This window comes from Hemitrygon akajei, chromosome 7 (genome assembly GCF_048418815.1).
Source record: "Hemitrygon akajei chromosome 7, sHemAka1.3, whole genome shotgun sequence".
Classification (NCBI taxonomy): Eukaryota; Metazoa; Chordata; class Chondrichthyes; order Myliobatiformes; family Dasyatidae; genus Hemitrygon; species Hemitrygon akajei.
Genome location: NC_133130.1, coordinates 26,378,515 through 26,397,316, shown reverse-complemented (window position 1 = coordinate 26,397,316; position 18,802 = coordinate 26,378,515). Strand labels below are relative to the sequence as shown.

At 39.9% G+C, this 18,802-nt stretch overlaps 1 protein-coding gene across 2 annotated transcripts in view; it reads left to right on the top strand.

Annotated features, from left to right (window-relative positions):
- ttc27 (tetratricopeptide repeat domain 27) overlaps nucleotides 1-18,802 on the top strand; it is a 250,649-nt gene that overhangs the window by 85,147 nt on the left and 146,700 nt on the right. For both annotated transcript variants that reach the window (XM_073050525.1, XM_073050524.1), the window contains exon 9: nucleotides 10,752-10,818. In XM_073050525.1, coding sequence (XP_072906626.1) covers nucleotides 10,752-10,818 — 67 coding nt within the window. The remainder of the gene's footprint in view (nucleotides 1-10,751; nucleotides 10,819-18,802) is intronic.

Below are 18,802 nucleotides of genomic sequence, written 5' to 3'. Positions count from 1 at the left end.
ATTATACAGGAAAAGGTGCTAGGCAACCTGAAAGGTCTTCAGGTGGATAAGTCACCTGGACCAGATGGACAACATCCCAGAGTTCTGAAAGTTGCTGAAGAGATAGCTGATGCATTGGTTATGATCTTTCAAGAGTCACTTGATTCAGGCATGGTTCCAGAGGACTGGAAAATTACAAATGTCACTCCACTCTTCAAGAAGAGAGAGAGGCAAAAGAAAGGAAATTATAGAATTCTGTGAGAGTTCTTCAAGGAAGTAACCAACAGGGTGGACAAAGGAGAGACAGTGAATGTCATTTACTTGGATTTTCAGAAGCTATTTGATAAGGTGCCACACATGAGGCAGTTTAACGAGATAAAATCCCGTGGCATTGCAGGAAAGATACTGCCATGAATAAAGGAATGACTGACAGGCAGGAGGCAACGAGTGGGAATAAAGGGGGTCTTTTCTGGCTGGCTCTCAGTGACTAGTGCTGTTCCTCAAGAGTCAGTATTGGGCCCACTGCTTTTCACATTGTTTGTCAATAATTTAGATAATGGAATTGATGATTTTGTGGCAAGGTTTGTGGATGACACAAAGATAGGTGGAGCGGTAAGTAGAACTGGGGAAACAATGCAATTGCAGCAGGACTTGGACAGATTGGAAGAATGGCCAATAAAGTGGCAGGTGGAATACAGTGTTGGGAAATGTATGATAATGCATTTTGGTAACAGGAACAATAGTGCAGACTATTATCTAAATGGAGAGAAAATTCAAACATTAGAGATGCAGAGGGACTTGGGAGTTCTTGTGCAAGACTCTCAGAAGGTTAATTTACAGGTTGATTCTGTGGTAAATAAGGCAGATGTAATGTTGGCATTTATTTCAAGGGGAATAGAATATAAAAACAAGGAGATAGGCAGTACTTGGAGATTGTCAACAGTTTTGGGCCCCATATCTCGGAAGGGATACGTTGTCATTGGAGAGAGTTCAGAGGAAGTTCACGAGGATGATTCCTAGAATGAAGGGGTTACATATGAGGAGAGTTTGGCAGCTTTGGACCTGCACTTACTGGGGTTTAGAAGAATATGTGGGGATCTCATTGAAACCAACTGAATGTTGAAAGGACTGGATATGGTGGATGTGGAGAGGACATTTTCTCTGGTGGGGCTATCCAGAATTAGAGGGCACAGCCTCAAAATTGAGTGGAGATCCTTTAGAACAGAGTTAAGGAAGATTTTTTTTAGCCAGAGAGTAGTGAATCTGTGGAATGCTCTTCCCAGGCAGCTGTGGAGGCCAGGTCCATGGGTATATTTAAGGTGAAAATACTTTACTGATAGGGCAGGCCTTCAAAGGTTATGGCGAGAGTGCAGTTGTATGGGGTTGAGTGGGATTCAGATCAGTCATGATGGAATGGCAGAGCAGACTTAATGGGCTGAATGGCCTAATTCTCCTTAAGTCCTATTGTCTTATTACTCTCATCCTACAGTTTCAGCTCTTCCATCGAGAAGGTGTGCTAGCAGTTACAGGAATTTTGATTTTCATACTGGTCTTGGGAGATTTTGCATACATGACTAGAAGAAGAAAATCGTTATGAGACTTAAATATAGAAGTTTGTAATAACTACCCTGGGTGGCATGGTAGTATAGATGTTAGCACAACACTTTACGGTAATAATGACCAGGGTTCAATTCCCACCGGTGACTGTGAGGAATTTGTATGTTCATTTGGTGGCCATGTGTGTTTTCTCCAGGTGCTGTGGTTTCCTCCCACTGTCCAAATACACACCAGTTAGTAGGTAAATCAGTCATACTAAGTTGTCCCATGGTTAGGTTGGGGTTAAATCTGGGGGATTGCTGAGTGGTGTGGTTTGAAGGGCTGGAAGGGCCTATTTGTGCTGTATCTCAATAAATATATAAATTAATTGGAGCAAATGGCATGTTCTTTTAATGTAACTTAATTGTAATTGCATGTAGTCCTTATTCCCAAATTAATTCCTGTGACCATTCTCTAACATTATTAGGATTGCAACATATGGGGTGTTATTATTTGAGCAGAAATGGAACTGGGGTTTCTATAATTTCATACTTTTTTATATCTGTTTTTTGATCTGTCACATTACAAACATATTGTAGCATTCAATGTAGTTTCAGTAAGTTCAATACCTATTCAATGTAGTTGTTTTATTCATTCAAATGTGTTACGCAACCAACAGCGATAAATATGAAATTGAGTTGGGTTTTTATAAATAAACAATGAAATTTATTAACCTCTACTCAAAAACATCAAAAAGTAAGCAACCGACTAACTTAAACGGAAGTTAACAGTGTTATACATCTATAGTTATCAAGCAGTCAAAAGTTAGAGATAATTCTTAACAGAGCTTATTCAAGCACAGTCTTAAAGTGGTAGTTTAATAAGTCCATATGATTCATAAAGTAAGGGAGAGGAGAGGCTTCCTGAACCAGCTTTGGATCGATGCTTGAAGAAAGACGAAACTGCTGACGCAGATCCCAGCCGCTAAATGCCTATTCCGAAGATCCCGAAGAATAAGATTTCTCAGAGTAACTGACCTTTCGCCAGAGGTGGTCAACACACACCTGAGACCTTGCAGGGGTTAACCAAAAGTGCGTGCCACACTTCACATTAATCACTTCGATACACACAGAATGCTGTTGATTTCTACCCAATCTTTGGGTTTGCACAAAGCTGGTATTTCTTCACTCTCTCTTCCTCTCTCTCTCTCCTTCTACGATTACGTAACCACTGACTGTGACTCCCAGCAAAAACAACTACGCAACAAATTATTGTCTCCCCTTTTATATCAGTGGGATATGCCATCACATGACATCACATCACCCCACTATCAGAAGGCAATTACATCATACCAATATCATAAGACCATTACATCATGCTCACAAGAAACTCACAGGACAGGTAACACATGAGAAAATCTGCAGATGCTGGAAATCCAAACAACACACACAAAATGCTGGAGAAACTCAGTAGGTCAGGCAGCGTCTATGGAGAAGAGTCAATGTTTTGGGCTGAGATGTCGATTGTTTACTCTTTTCCATAGATGCTACCTGGCCTGTTGAGTTCCTCCATCATTTAGAGCGTGTTGCTCGTTTTATTGAGTCAGGTTTTTTTAAATAAATACAGGTAGTCCCCGAGTTACGAACGTCCGACTTACGGACAACTCGTACTTACGAACCGAGGAAGGAGAATGCCGTCTGCCATTTTAAGTCGGATCGCGACACCGTCCGCCATTTTAAGTCGTTGCCGTTGAAACAATGCTGAGTGTTTAACTTTGTATTTGGCTTAACTTTTTCTTAGTAAGATTTATCCTGACCCTGTTTCGGTCGACTGGTGACGCAGTGAGATCAATGCCAGGCTGGAGAACGGAGGTTCACGAGTTCAATTTAGTGACAGACCGCTCCCGTGCCGGGTTGATGTCGAACTCGCAACTCGATCTCGTTAAAAAAACATTCTCCTCCAGTTTAAATTCCCATGTGGAATATTGTGGAGGATCAAATACCCAAACCCAGCACGACCCCCACTTGTCCCATTTAACCTATCTCAGTGCGGTGGAGTTTAGGACCCTGGGTATCAACATCGTGGAAGGAATAGTTTCCCCATTTAGTAATTTGCGGCTGAGAACAGAATGCACGTATCTTTTATGCAAGTGTATTTAAGGCAGCAAAGAGTGATTTAAACAATGTGTGTGTGCCTTATTTTTTGAGGTTTCCTTTGTGCCTTCTGTGAACTTGTTTCTTTCAATTTGGATTTAAGATTTTATGTTTACAATTGTCTTCTCTGTCTTGTTATCAAGATATTCAGCTGTGTTGTGCTTTTTAATGTAAGGAATGCTTAGTAATATGTTGAACTTGGTTTGGAATTATTGATGCTGAGAGATGGTTAACAGAGTTCACTTTAAATGAATGAAGCATACGTCACTGTTAGTGCCAGATGTTGTAAGTACATTTAATTTTGGGGAATAAATCCATCTACTTCAACCAGTGAGGTGCACATGAATTCAGGAGTATTTCTGTAGTTGGCTGATTGAGGTTTCAATTTACAGCTTGCGATGGATGGAATCCATCAATGTAGTATTGCTGAGCTGCCATATATCCTGGTGTATATTTTTACTCTAATTGCCTCATTTGTCAACTGTCAATAACAGCAACTTCTTGACCATCTTTCATTTTTGTGGAGAAGCTTCATTTTTTTGAAGTGCTGGATACATCTCTGGATGTCTGTGCTGCGCTCGTTAACTCGTGTTCATCATAGTTTTGTAGTGACTTTCAAACTGAGCTTTTCAGACTCCAAGGCGTCCACAAAGTCAGTGGATTTTGTGATTTTTGGCTAACTCATGCTAATTTTGTTGCTGCACTGTGTTGAGAAGGAATAATTCCTATGTTCGTTTGGATAGATAACAATTGTATTTTGGGTATCAGCTCAGAATTCTCCACAAATCATCATTATCTTGTGTGATCTCTGAACCCACCTCCCCCCACCCCCACATATACTCTGGGTTGACACAGATGCATTCTGGAATTGCCTCTGTACTTCATGGTCTAATCCAAGAGACCACTTGTCATTGATGGAACAGTATTGCTGAGAACATCATTGTTGAGTCCGTCTCTGTCACCAACCTATGCCTCCTCACTGCATACTTTAAAGCAGATATCCACTACTATAGTAAGCAGGAAAGACTGAGTAACTTTTAAGCTGTAAGCTCAATCCGAATAATGTTCACAAATGCTTTTATTAAGATTAGTCAATAGAGTGTCCTACAAATATCAGATCTGGCTGCTTTCTGATTTGCTTACTCAGTCCTGCATTAAGTACTATGCGGATGGGTGTCTTCCAATGAATCAGATTTTCTGCACAGATAGTAATGTTTTTACACAGTCAATATTTTTTGAAGATTTCCTTTGAATGAAAAGTCGCCTTTTTTTGCTTCCTTCGGAGCCCTTCTTTGACTGCAGAGGGAAGCAAAACATTTTAAATTCATTTTCAAGCATCCATAATAGATAATGCTTTGCAGCAAATTCTTTTCTACAGTTTTCTTTGATTTTATTTTTAACCAGGCAAGTTAGTATCTTGCACTTACCGGTACTTTGTCTGGATTGTCACACCTTCGTCTAGTATATCAGAGTCAGCATAGTGAGCTTGCTTCTGAAAACATTGTCACAACTTCGAAAATTGATGCTGCATGTGGTTTTCTCATGTTGCATAAAGTCCCAGGGTATTTAGCTGTGCTACAATTTCAAAGTTCATAGAAAATCTATTATCAAAGTACATACAGTTGCAAGAAAAAGGTTGTGAAATCTGATTTTCTGTATTAATTGCTCATAAAATGTGGTCTGATCGTCATCTAAGTCATACTAATAGACAAACACAATCTGCCTAAACTAATAACACCATCAGTTGTACTTCTCGTCAATACTGAGTACACCATTTAAACAATCACAGTCTAGGTTCAAAAAAGTATGTAAACCTCTGGAGTAATGCCTTCCTACAAAAGCTATTTGGAGCCGCGTGTTCCGATCAGTGAGTTGAGATTGGAGGTGTGGATTGTAGAGTTGCCCTGCCCTATAAAAAAGACACACAAAATCAGATTACTGACAGAGCCTGCTCTTCTCAAGAAAGACCTGTTGATGTGCACTATGCCTTGATCAAAACAACTTTCAGAGGTTCTTAGAAGAAGAATTGTGGAGACGCATGAAGCTGAAAAATGCTACAAAAGCATTTCTAAAGACCTGAGTGTTCATCAGTGGAGGAAATTCAGTACTGTTGCTACTCTCCCTAGCAATGGGCGTCCTGCAAAGTGCGTACCAAGAGCACAACGTGCAATGCCGCAGGAGGTGAAAAAGAGAACAAGCATAACAGCAAAAGACCTAAAAGAAATCTCTAGAACTTTCTAAAGTCTCTGTGTGTCCAGTATAAGAAAAACACTGCACAAGAATGGGGTTCATGGAAGGATGCCATGGACGAAACCATTGCTCTCCAAGAAAAATATTGCTGCATGTCGCAAACGAGAAATCTGCAGATACTGCATGTCTCAAGTTTGCAAAAGACCACCTGGATGCTCCACCATGCTTCTGGAACAATGTTCTGTGGATAGACGAGACAAGAGTAGAACTTTTTGACAGAAATGCATCAAAACCTCATCCCACCTGAATAGTATGGTGGAAGGAGCACCATGGCTTGGGGCTGTTTTGCTGCTTCAGGGCCTGGACAGTTTGCAATCATTGCGGGGACAATGAATTAAAAATTGTATGAAGTCATTTTACTGGAGAATGTCACTTGAAGCTTAATAGAAGTTGAATAATGCCACAAGACAATGATCTGAAACGCAAGAGTAAATCAGCAAATGAATGGCTAAAAAAGGAGAAAATTTGTGTTTTGGAATGGCCAAGTCAGAGTTGAGACCTTAACCCAATTGAGATGCTATGGCATGACCTGGAGAGGGGCTGTCCATGCAAGGTATCCCAGAAATATTGCTGAACTGAAACAGTTTTGTATGTAGGAATGGTCTAAAATTCCTCCTCGCCATTGTGCAAGCCTGATTAGCAGCCATAGGAAATGTTTGGTGGAGGTTATTTCTGCTAAAGGAGGTTCTGCCAGTTATAAATAGAAGGGTTCACATACTTTTTTGAGTAAGTAAGTAAATAAACCTTTCAATAAACAAACAGACAAATAAATAAATAAATAAACAAACAAACATCATAAATAAGTTTGATTCTTAATTAAGTGGTCATCTCATCTTGTATCAGTTTCTCACTGCAGTAAGAAAACTGAAGCAATATCACAAGCCTTTCTGTAATTACAGATTAAATAGACAATCAAGCATTCTAATTTTGTCAATCTGCTAGCATGCTGAGAACTAGACATAAATGTAAAATCTGACTGGATTTAGATGAGTCAATGTATGGTTCAGTACATTTGACACCAACTACCCTACAGGAAATAAAAGGTCAGGGAGCAGGTCAAAGGATAATTTGCCCATTCCAGAGCTGTTTCCTGACAACTCAGGATCAGGTTCCAGTTGAAGACCTCTGCCTGCCACATAATGCATTGTTTCTGCATTAATGCTATCCAGATTAACTGCAGAATTTGACCTGCACTCTGTTAGGTCTGTCCTGACATCTGGCTTCATAAGAAAAGCTTTCCTTTCTCTTGAACATGAAGTATGGTAACTACAATAGAAAGGTTGATTATCTACCTGGTAGAATATTCCCCACTAGAAGTTTTATGTTCACCAACAGCCATAGCTCACATATCCATTGTTGCAGGTGTTGGAGAGTGTGGTTTTCCTGGGTTAGGGATAGTATTAACTAGTGGCTGGCAGGCTGCAGTTTAGGCTCATGTCAGAGTAAATGCAGCAACTCTACATGTGAGACAATTCATACATACTACATTATACTAACAAGCACAGAATTTGTTCAGCTTTTAACTTTCTGAAAATCTGTCGGTTGTAATGGGCTGCAAATGCTAATAGTTCAAAGTAGCCTTCTCTTGATTGCAATTAATGTTTCCTGGATTTTGCTCTCACCAACTAGCTGAAACATGCTTTGACTACCTGCCTGAACTGCTGGGGATGTGTTAGAAGCAGATACGATAGCAAGGTTTGAGAAGTATTTAGACAGACACTTCAGCAGGCAGGGAGTAAATAAAGGTTGCCTATACTGAGGTTGCCTCAGTATAGGAAGGATGTGGAAGCATTGGAAAGGGTACAGAGGAGATTTACTAGGATGCTGCCTGGTTTAGAGAGTATGGATTATGATCAGAGATTAAGGGAGCTAGGGCTTTACTCTTTGGAGAGAAGGAGGATGAGAGGAGACATGATAGAGGTGTACAAGATATTAAGAGGAATAGACAGAGTGGACAGCCAGCGCCTCTTCCCCAGGGCACCGCTGCTCAGTACAAGAGGACATGGCTTTAAGGTAAGGGGAGAGAAGTTCAAGGGGGATATTAGAGGAAGGTTTTTCACTCAGAGAGTGGTTGGTGCGTGGAATGCCCTGCCTGAGCCAATGGTGGAGGCAGATACACTAATGAAGTTTAAGAGATTATTAGACAGGTATATGGAGGAATTTAAGGTGGGGGGGTTATATGGGAGGCAGGGTTTGAGGGTCGGCACAACATTGTGGGCCAAAGGGCCTGTAATGTGCCGTCCTATTCTATGTTTCTATGTAAAGGAACATGGACCATGTGTAGAATACGCATCATAGTCAGCAGAGACTTGATAGGCCCTTTTTCTGTGCTGTTCTATTCAATTTTTTAATGTCATACTCCAAAGCCTTTCTTAATTTTCAAAGCACTTTTCACAGCTCAAGGGAAGAACCTATTATTTTTGAAGATCTTCTTTAATTACCCATAACTTTTCATTTCTTTCGTTTTTGACACCGATTTTTCAGAGTGATCAGAATCCAGCGCCATACTCTGCTAATCCTGCCTAATTAACAGCCATACAAATATTAACGGGTCCCTTACATTTGCTGCTACATTCTAAAGAAATAAAATTTATGGATTTTATCTGTGTTGTAATGGTCATTCCTACCTTTCATGAATTGCTATAAAATCTGAAAATGCTGAAAATATTCATCAGGTTGGCAAGCATCTGTGAAGAGAGATACAGCTGGCAGAGAGAAAAGTTGGAAAGTAATTATGTTATGGTGCAGAACGGTGGGGAGGCGTGGTTAGAGATAGCAGTTGATATGTTGGTGATGGATATTAAGAACCACCCTTGCGATTGGATGAAGGTTTCTTTTATTTTCCTCTCCCTGAATCATTCTTCCATCTCTGCCAATATCTACAAACCCCATTTCCAGAGAAGTTGGGATATTTTCCAAAATGCAATAAAAACAAAAATCTGTGATATGTTAATTCATGTGAATCTTTATTTAACTGATAAAAGTACAAAGAAAAGATTTTCAATAGTTTTACTGACCAACATAATTGTATTTTGTAAATATACACAAATTTAGAATGTGATGGCTGCAACACACTCAACAAAAGTTGGGACATAGGCATGTTTACCATTGTGTTACATCACCTTTCCTTTTAATAACACTTTTTAATCGTTTTGGAACTGAGGATACTGATTGTAGTAGATTTGCAATTGGAAATTTTGTCCATTCTTGCTTGATATAAGACTTCAGCTGCTCAACAGTCCGTGGTCTCCATTGTCTGATTCTCCTCTACATGATGTGCCATACATTTTCAGTAGGAGATGGATCTGGACTGGCAGCAGGCCAGTCAAGCACACGCACTCTGTGTCTACAAAGCCACGCTGTTGTAGCCTGTGCAGAATGTGGTCTGGCATTGTCCTGCTGAAATAAGCATGGACGTCCCGGGAAGAGACATCGCCTTGATGGCAACATATGTCTCTCTAAAATCCTAATATACGCCTCAGAGTCAATGGTACCTTCACATACATGCAACTCACCCATGCCATGGGCACTGATGCACCCCCATACCATCACAGATGCTGGCTTTTGCACCTTTCGCTGATAACAATCAGGATGGTCGTTTTCATCTTTGGCACGGAGAACTCTACGCCCGTTTTTTCCGAAAACTAGCTGAAATGTGGACTCATCTGACCGCAGCACACGGTTCCACAGTCTTTCGGTCCATCTGAGATGAGCTCGGGGCCCAGAGAACTCACCGGCGTTTCTGCATAGAGTTGATGTATGGCTTCCTCCTTGCATAATACAGTTTCAAGTTGCATTTCTGGATGCAGCGACGGACTGTGTTAAGTGACAATGGTTTTCCGAAGTACTCCCGAGCCCAGGTGGCTATAATTGTCACAGTAGCATGACGGTTTCTTAGGCAGTGCCGCCTGAGGGCTCGAAGATCATGCACATTCAACAGTGGTTTCCAACCTTGCCCTTTACGCACTGAGGTGTCTCTGAATTCTCTGAATCTTTTCACAATATTATGTACTGTAGATGTTGAAAGATCTAAATTCTCTGCAATCTTGCGTTGGGAAATGTTCCTTTTGAACTGACTAACAATTCTCTCACGAATTTTGGCACAAAGGGGTGAGCCACGACCCATCCTTGCTTGCAAAGACTGAGCCTTTGATGGACACTACTTTTATACCCAGTCATGATACCTCACCTGCTACCAATTTGCCTGCTTAATGTGGAGTCTTCCAAACTGGTGTTACTTGAATATTCTGTGCACTTTTTAATCTTATTTTAACTCTGTCCCAACTTTTGTTGAGTGTGTTGCTGCCATCAAATTCTAAATTTGTGTATATTTACAAAATACAATTAAGTTGGTCAGTAAAACTATTGAAAATCTTTTCTTTGTACTTTTGTCAGTTAAATAAGGGTTCACACAGATTTTTGTTTTTATTGCATTTTGGAAAATATCCCAACTTTTCTGGAAATGGGGTTTGTAGTTCCCTTCTAGCTGCACATTCCCGTGTCACTGCAGAGGTGTAGCACCTGCCCTTGTGCTTCTTCCCTTCCCAATACCTGGGGACGAGCAGTGTACTTCCTGTTTAATGTAGTACATTCAGCACTCATTGTCTTCTTTATACTGGAGGAACGAAACACAGATTTGTGGCCCACTTTGAAGATTTTGCATAACCTGGGTGTTTTAATTAATTTTAGATTTATAGTATTTTCATCTGATTTAATTCTTTCAGTATTTTTGTGCTGTGAAATAATATTTCACATATCTTTTTGTCAAGTTATTAAGTAGGTACACTATTGTTAATTGCTCCATCAATGAAAGCTAACATTTTGTTTCAACAGTACAGATTTTCAGAAGAACAACCCTGTACATAAACTGACTGAAGAAGAGCTGTTGGCATTCACCTCGGTAAGCCCTTCATTCTTTTGTTTTCTCCTTTCTTGTTGCATGCCCTCTTCATTTGAGTTTGATACTGAGCAAACACTGGCTGAAACATTTCCAGCTCTTTTCCACATTAATGCATCCCAGTTGGGTGGAACCCCTCATTTACTAGAGCTAGTGGAATCTGAAAAATGTATGCAAACTGAAAGTCTAGGCATTGTATGGGTGAAAACTGAGGAGAAATAAGTATATTTTTATGGAAATCAGTGCTGACATTATGAACTGGCACAGACATTTGGAGTCACTATTGGGCTTGAAGTTGGTTAATTTTTTGCTGACTATTAGAGGATACAATCTATTCATTTTTTTAAAAGAAGATTTTATTCCAGAGCACGATCATGTTAATTTCCACAATTGTGTCACAATTGTTCCATTTCTGGGATGTCAATGGCTTTCATGATAGACTATTACAATCCTACTGAACAAGCATCGGTTTCATGTTCTAGGAAATATCTCATGACCCCAATCTCAAGGTCTCATGAGTTGTATAAAGTGATACATGGAAGTTGTTTTTTGTCCTTGAATTTCAGCTTTTGATGTTTATCTTCTTACATATTTATTATATTGCAGTTTGGGGGAGGATATCAAAGATCTCATTAGATCTGGCAAATATGAAGTATTTCTCATATTAATAAGATCAAAAGAATCCCCTGCAACACATACAAAATGCTGGAGGAACTCAGCAGGCCAGGCAGCATCTATAGAAAAGAGTACAGTTGGCGTTTCGGGGCGAAACCCTTCAGAAAGCCCAAAACGTCAACTGTACTTTTTCCATAGATGCTGCCTGGCCTGCTGAGTTCCTCCAGCACTTTGTGTGTGTTGCTTGGATTTCCAGCATCTGCAGATTTTCTGCTTTGTAAAAGAATTTTTTGATTTGATTTATTATACTCTCACAGGGTTAAATATAATAGTTTTTTTTAAAGATATGATAGAATTGCAAACAATGTACATGGTAGAAGCCTGCTGAAAAATTTGTGCAACTGTCATCATAAAAGCCTTTCGGACCATGCACTTTTGAGTATAGCAGTGTGGTTGAGTTCAGACACTTGCTTGAAGTAAAACCTAGAAACTTTATCTCTTGGTGGAGCCATGTGCTGATGTTTCTGTGCACTGTCCCTGTGCTCTTTGAGATTGTAAGCTTCAAACATACACTTGATTTTCGTTACTCCATCCCAAGCCTTGACCCACGGCCTTACAATGATTTCTTGTAATGGCTCTGTGTCTCTCCACACCTCCCTCAACATTTCCTGACAAAGCTTTTGGATACAATTCATATGGTCTGTTCAACCTTATTGTGACATTTGTTGTTATGTGTAAGCTTATTTAATGGTTGTTTAAATGCAGCTATCAAAGCATTAACATCAATATAAACACAAAGTACGCAGCAGATACTGTGGTCAAATCAAGACGTACTTAAAAGCTGGATGAACTCAGCAAGTCGGGCAGCAGCCGTTGAAAGAAGCAGTCAACGTTTTGGGTCGAGACCCTTCGCTAGTCCTGACAAAGGGTCTCGACCCGAAACATTGACTGCTTCTTTCAACGGATGCTGCCCGACCTGCTGAGTTCATCCAGCTTTTTTGTACGTCTTGAAACATCAATATAAAGCTTGTTTTTCTCTGTACTCAGCTGAGTTTAAACCTACATAGACCTATACCATGACCAATCTAACCCTTCCCACCTACACTGCCTCTAATATTTCATTTTTCTCAGATCCACGCACTCATCTAAGTGTCTCTTAAAAGTCCCTAGTGGATCAGCTTCTCCCACCACCCCCAGCAGTGCATTCCAGCCACCTACCACTCTGTGTAAATAAAAATCACTACCTCTAACATCTTCCCTACATTTTCCTCCACTCACCTTAAATGGATGTACTCTGTTATTAGCCATTGCTATGCTGCGAAAAAAAAGGTGTGGTCTGTCCACTCTATCTATCTATGCCTTTTATGATTTTATACACCTCTATCAAGTTGCTCCTAAGACAGGATTTGCAGCTCGTTAAGTCTTTTCACATAAGAAATGTCCTGTAATCCAGCCAGCATCCTGCTAATTCTTCTCTGCATCCTCTGTAAAGCTTCCACATCCTTCCTATAATTAGGTGACTAGAACTGAACAGAATACTCTGTGTGGTCTCACCAGAGATTAATAAAATTGCAACATTACCTTGTTATTCTTGAACTTAATCCCAAACCCTAACTAATGTAGATCAGCACACGGTACACCTTTTAACCACCCTATCAATTTACACAGCAACTTTGAGGGACCTATGGACTTGATGAGGAAGTAAAGGGTGGAGGGGGCGTGTTAATAAGCTTGTAGATGACACAAAAGTTGGTGAAGTTGTGGATAGTGTGGAAGGTTATCATAGGTTACAACGGGAATTTGGAAAGATGGAGAGCTGGGCTGAAAAGTGGCAAATGGAGTTCATGCCGGAAAAATGCAAAGTGATTCACTTTGGAAGGTAGATTTGAAGATAAAACTACAGGGTTAATGGCATGTTATGTTATCTGCAAACATACTAACCTACTTTTTCACTAACTTATCCAAGATCACAAAGAGTAGGGGGTCCCAAAACAGATCCCTGCAGAACACCACTATTTTTTGACCTCCAGGCAGAATACATTCCATCTGCCTTCTGTGGGCAAGCCAATTTCAAATCTGCATAGCTAAATTTACATGGATCTTTACTAAAACTGATATACACCATACTCAGCACTTTTTTTTCATCAATTTGTTTTGTCACCTCAAGAAAGTCTTATCAGGCTCGTGAGGCATGACCTGCTCCTCACAAGGCCATGCTACTGATCCCTAATAAGACTCTGTTTCTCCAGTTGCTTGTAAATCCTGATGTGACTCTCTGTTCTCTAATTCCCAGGATTTGAACTAGTACCTTTCTTGAACAATTGAACCATCCTCCAATCCTCTGTTAGTACTCCTTTGGCCAATAAGGATGCAAAGATCATTGTCAACAACCCAGCAATCTCTTCCTTTGTATTCCGTGATAAACTGGAATAGATCCCATCTAGCTCTGGAGACTTATCTATCCTAATGTTTTTCAGAAGCTCCAGTACTGCCTCTTTCTTAACCTCAACATGCTCCAGGACATTGTTGATATTGGTATTGGTTTATTTGTCCCACCTGTACCAAGATACAGTGAAAAACTTGTCTTGACTAGCCTGTTCTACACTGGCCTCACATTCGTCAAAGTTTCTCTCCATGGTGAATAGTAAAGCATAGTATTTATTTAGTGATACAGTTTTGAGTTGGCCCTTCCAGCCCTTTGAGTCATGCTGCTCCAGCAACCCCTGACAAACCCGATTAACCCTAACCTAATCATGGGACAACTTTCAGAGTCCAATTAATCTACCTAGTACATCTTTAAACTGTGGGAGGAAACCAGATTACCTGGGGAAAACCCATGCATTCCACAGGGAGAGCATATAGACTCCTTACAGACATTGCTGGTATTGAACTTGGAACTCCAGGGTGCACCAAGTTGTAATAGTGTCACACTAACCACTATTCTACTATGGCGCCCATACATTATGGACCTCCTCTGCCTCCAGGCACACTTCCTCTTTTATCCCTGATCAGTCTTGCTCTAAATCTAGTCATTGATTTGTTCTTCATGTATATGTAGAATTCCTTGCAGCTTCCCTAATCCTACTCGTCATTGCCTTCTCTTATCCCCTTCTAGCTCTCCTAAGTCACTTCTGAACCTCCTTCCAGGCTCCCTTATAAGTTTCAAGAGCCCTGTCTAATTTTTCTTCCTAAACCTAAGTATGCGTCTTTCTTCCTCTTCCACCTCTCTTATCAACCATGGACCCTTCATCCTACCATCCATTCCCTGTCTCAGTGGGACATTCCTATCCAGATCCCTATGCAAGTGGTCCCTGAACAACCTCTACATTTTTGCTGTGCATTTCCCTGAGAATATCTGTTGCCAGTTTGTGCTCCGATGTTCCTGTCTGATACCATCATAAATAGCCCTCCCCAATTAAATACTTTCACATACTGTCTGCTCCTATCCTGTTCCATGGCTATGCTAAAGGTCAGGGAGTTGTGGTCACCATCTCTGAAATAGTTGCCCACCAAGTGGCTGTCTCCTGATCAGGTTCATTGCCTAGTATGAGATTCATTATGTCCTCTCTTCTAGTAGCCTGTCCACATACTGTGACAGGAATCCCTCCTGGACACATAAAACAATATCTGTCCCATTTAAACCTTTTGCACTAAGGAGGTGCAAATCAACACTAGTTGAATGCGTCCTTATTAGATAGCATTCATGCTGTTGAGTGTTTACTGATTTGAGGGCACAACACTTGATGTCAAGAATGATATTAACTTGTGCTGTTCTAGGACTTGATCTTGCTTGCCATTGGAAAGGAAAAGCACATTGGAGGTTCACGGAGGTTCTCTTCTGAATAGATACCAGCAGATCACAGAGCAGTCATTGTGCAATATGAGACCATATTTTATGACTGGTCTTGGTCTGGATTTTACGATTGGCAATATAACTTAAGTTTGAAAATATGCACCTCAGTCTCTTGGCTAAAGTATCTATGTAACACAAAGAGATTAACAGATGGTCACGGTGCAGAGCATAGATCAAATTGGCAAATCCAATGAATATTAGTTTATATAGTTCTACGCAACCCATTGCTGAAAAATTCATCCTCATTGACATTAAAGGTGCAGTTTTATGTGCCTAAATACAATACCCTATTCTGAAATATTGCTCCATTGACTGAGAGTAAATGCAACTAAAGTTACAGAGGTATAAGGCAACCTCCAGCTGCTATTAAATTATGCCTTTTAACAATAGTGACCAAAGACAATATTTTTCTTCTGTCCATTAGTTTTGAGGCAATTTGATGTTTTCCTCGTGTTGTAAGCTTGCGTTATTGAAGTGTAGGGAATAGCTTGATTGTTCTTTCGTAGGTACCACTAAAGGAAGACCATCGAATGTCAGCATAATATGTAGATTACAAATCAGCTTGCTTGAAGTTAGTTTGGCCTCCCTAGGGTGGGCATTGCAATTCATATTCATATACATCTTCATATCCACTCTATTGAAGGCTTTCAACATTTGCTAGGTTTCAATGAAGTCACCCCTGTGATCACCAGACTGTGATGTGACCAGTCAGAATGTTCTCCACCATATATTTATGAAGTTTGCAAGAGTCTTTGGTGACATATTAAATTGTCTTAAATGTTGAGAGATTGGAAAATATCGATATTTAATGGGAAAAAGGATGACTTTTGGACAGATTACTGAAAGCTAACATGCATGTGCATGCAGTTAGAAAGGCAAGAGGATTTGAGTACAAGAGTAAAAATGGTTTGCTACAATTGTATCGTACCTTAGTTAGACTTCACCTGGAGCAATGTGTATATTTGGTCTCTTGTCCCAAAAATGACATACCTGATTTACGAAACAAGTTCCCGATGTGACAGGAATATCCTATCAAGGGCCGGCGAGCAGGCAAAATTCCCTATAGAGTTTAGAATCAGGCTTATTATCACTGTAATGGTAATATGATGTGAAATTTGTTGTTTGGAAAAGCAATATAATGCAAAGTCTAAAATTCCTATAAATTACAAATTACGTTGTTTGAAAAAGAAAGGGATAATGAGGTTGTAGTCATGCACCATTCAGAAATCTGATAGTTAGTGGAAAGAAGGCGTTTCTGAATTATTGTGTATTGGTCTTCAGGTTCCTGTGTCTCCTCCCTGATGGTAGTAATGAGAACAGGGCATGTCCTAGGTGGTGAGGGTCCTTAATGGTGGATGTTACTGCCTTGAGACATTGCCTTCTGAAGGTGTCCTCAATGATGGGGTGGCATGTACCCATGATGGAGTTGCCTGAATTGTCAAACCCTCTGCAGCCTTTTGCAAACCTGTTCATTAGAGCCCCCTTAGCAGGCTGTGATGCCACCAGTCAGAATGTTCTCCACTATATATCCATAGAAGTTTGAAAGAGACTTTAGTGATATACTAAATTTTCTCAAACTTTTAACGAAGTAGAGCCACTGGGCAGAAGAATAAGAAGTGAGCTTGCTGAAGTGCACTGATTCCTGAGAAGGATTCACCGAATGGATGAGGAGAGATGTTTCCTTGGCTGAGGAGTCCAGAAGTATGGCATTTTGGACTGAAGTGAGAAGAACTTTGTTTAACTCCTCTAGTTTGCCCTGCGGAGTTTATCACCGATTTCTTCAAAACAGAGATTCATAGACATCTGGATATTGGGGAAATCAAGCATATGTGGATAGGGTTGGAAATTGGTAATGAGGTAGATCATGTTGAATGGCAAGGCAAGCTCAAGTGGTCAAGTGATGCACTCCTCTGAATTATTGCACTCTTAAAGTATCTTGTACCGTCAGCTGTTTATTTTGAAATGGTAATAAAATTTGACACGGCCGAAACAGGTTAAATGTAATATAGATTTTGATTCTTTGGCATGGAGAATTGTATGGCCAGAGAAAAATCATGACTTCTTGTTAATTATATGACAAGTACAAACTGTGTATGTTCTTGGCAGACATTTTATTGCATGGTAATCTCAATCCTATAAATGCCCTAATTTAAAAGTCACGATCGAAGTGTCTGCTTTCAAGCAGAAAAACTTACTTTGCATTTTGAAGGAAAAAGAGGTCACTTCTGAGAAATTATCCCACTGTGAAAGGACAAAACTAAATGTTCTTTTGAGATAAATGATATATCACTAACATGATGGAAAACTTTGTGTCCTGGTGCACACTCTCATTTTAATAACCGAAGAGTTCAAGATGGCTAGTTCCATAATTTTTTTGCAGTACAGACTTGTCCAGCATTGAAGGTAATTTAAGCAAGTAAATTTTAAGGCAGAAAACAGAACTTGAACAAAGCTGAACTTGAAATTCTGTAGAATCCTAAATAGTGAAAAAATCTAGATCAATATAATCTTTTTGAATGTGGTGTCACCACCAGAAAGTTTTTTCTTTCATCATGACTTCTTTGATGATCCTTAAGTTATTTTGCAACTAGCTTTTCCTTGTTCATTGAGATTCTCAGCTTTGGGTCTAAAGCTATGAATTGCAACTGAAAAGTATATGTTAGTATATGGAATTATTCCCTGGTATTGACATTAAAGATCATATGAAGCCACACTCAGTAGAGCTCAGCCAGAGCATATTACACAGTTGTTAAAAGGGTTAAAGATTATTTGACCACATTTATCCACATTTACCCAAAACATACAGAAATATGACACAATATACTACATGCCCAGATATAGTAGATATTAAAATGAATTCTGCTTGAGAAATGAAATATATTAATATAAAAATGTGAAGAAGACGCAGTAAGAGATGTTAAAATGTGGGAAAGAATAAAAAGAAAAAGAAAATCCAACTTGAAGACCAGCAAAGTTTGAAAAGCAGAGTTTTATTTGCCATTTGGAAAAAAGAGCTTAATATTTTAGATGGAAATTTATTTGGCTCCAGCATTTCGACAGAGAGTTATAAAGAAGTAAAGGATGAAAGCAGGCCATTCAGCCCATCAAGTCCATAGATCATAAGACAAATCCTCCTTAGACCCACTCCCCAGCCTTCTCCCTGTAACCTTTGATGCCATGTCCAATCAAGAACCTGTCAAGCTCTGCCTTAAATACACCCAACGATCTGGCCTGCACAGCTGCATGTGGTAATAAATTCCACAAATTTACCACCCTCTGGCTAAAGAAATTCTGCATCTCTGTTTTAAATGGACGCCCCGTTATCCTGAGGCTGTGCCCTCTTGTCCTAGACACCCCCACCATGGGAAACATCCTTTCCACATTTACTCTGTCTAGGGCTTTCAATGTTCAAAAGGTTTCAATAGGATGCCCCCTAATCCTTCTTAATTCCAACAAGTACAGTCCCAGAGCTATCAAATGTTCCTTGTATGATAACCCTTTCATTCCTGGAATCATCCT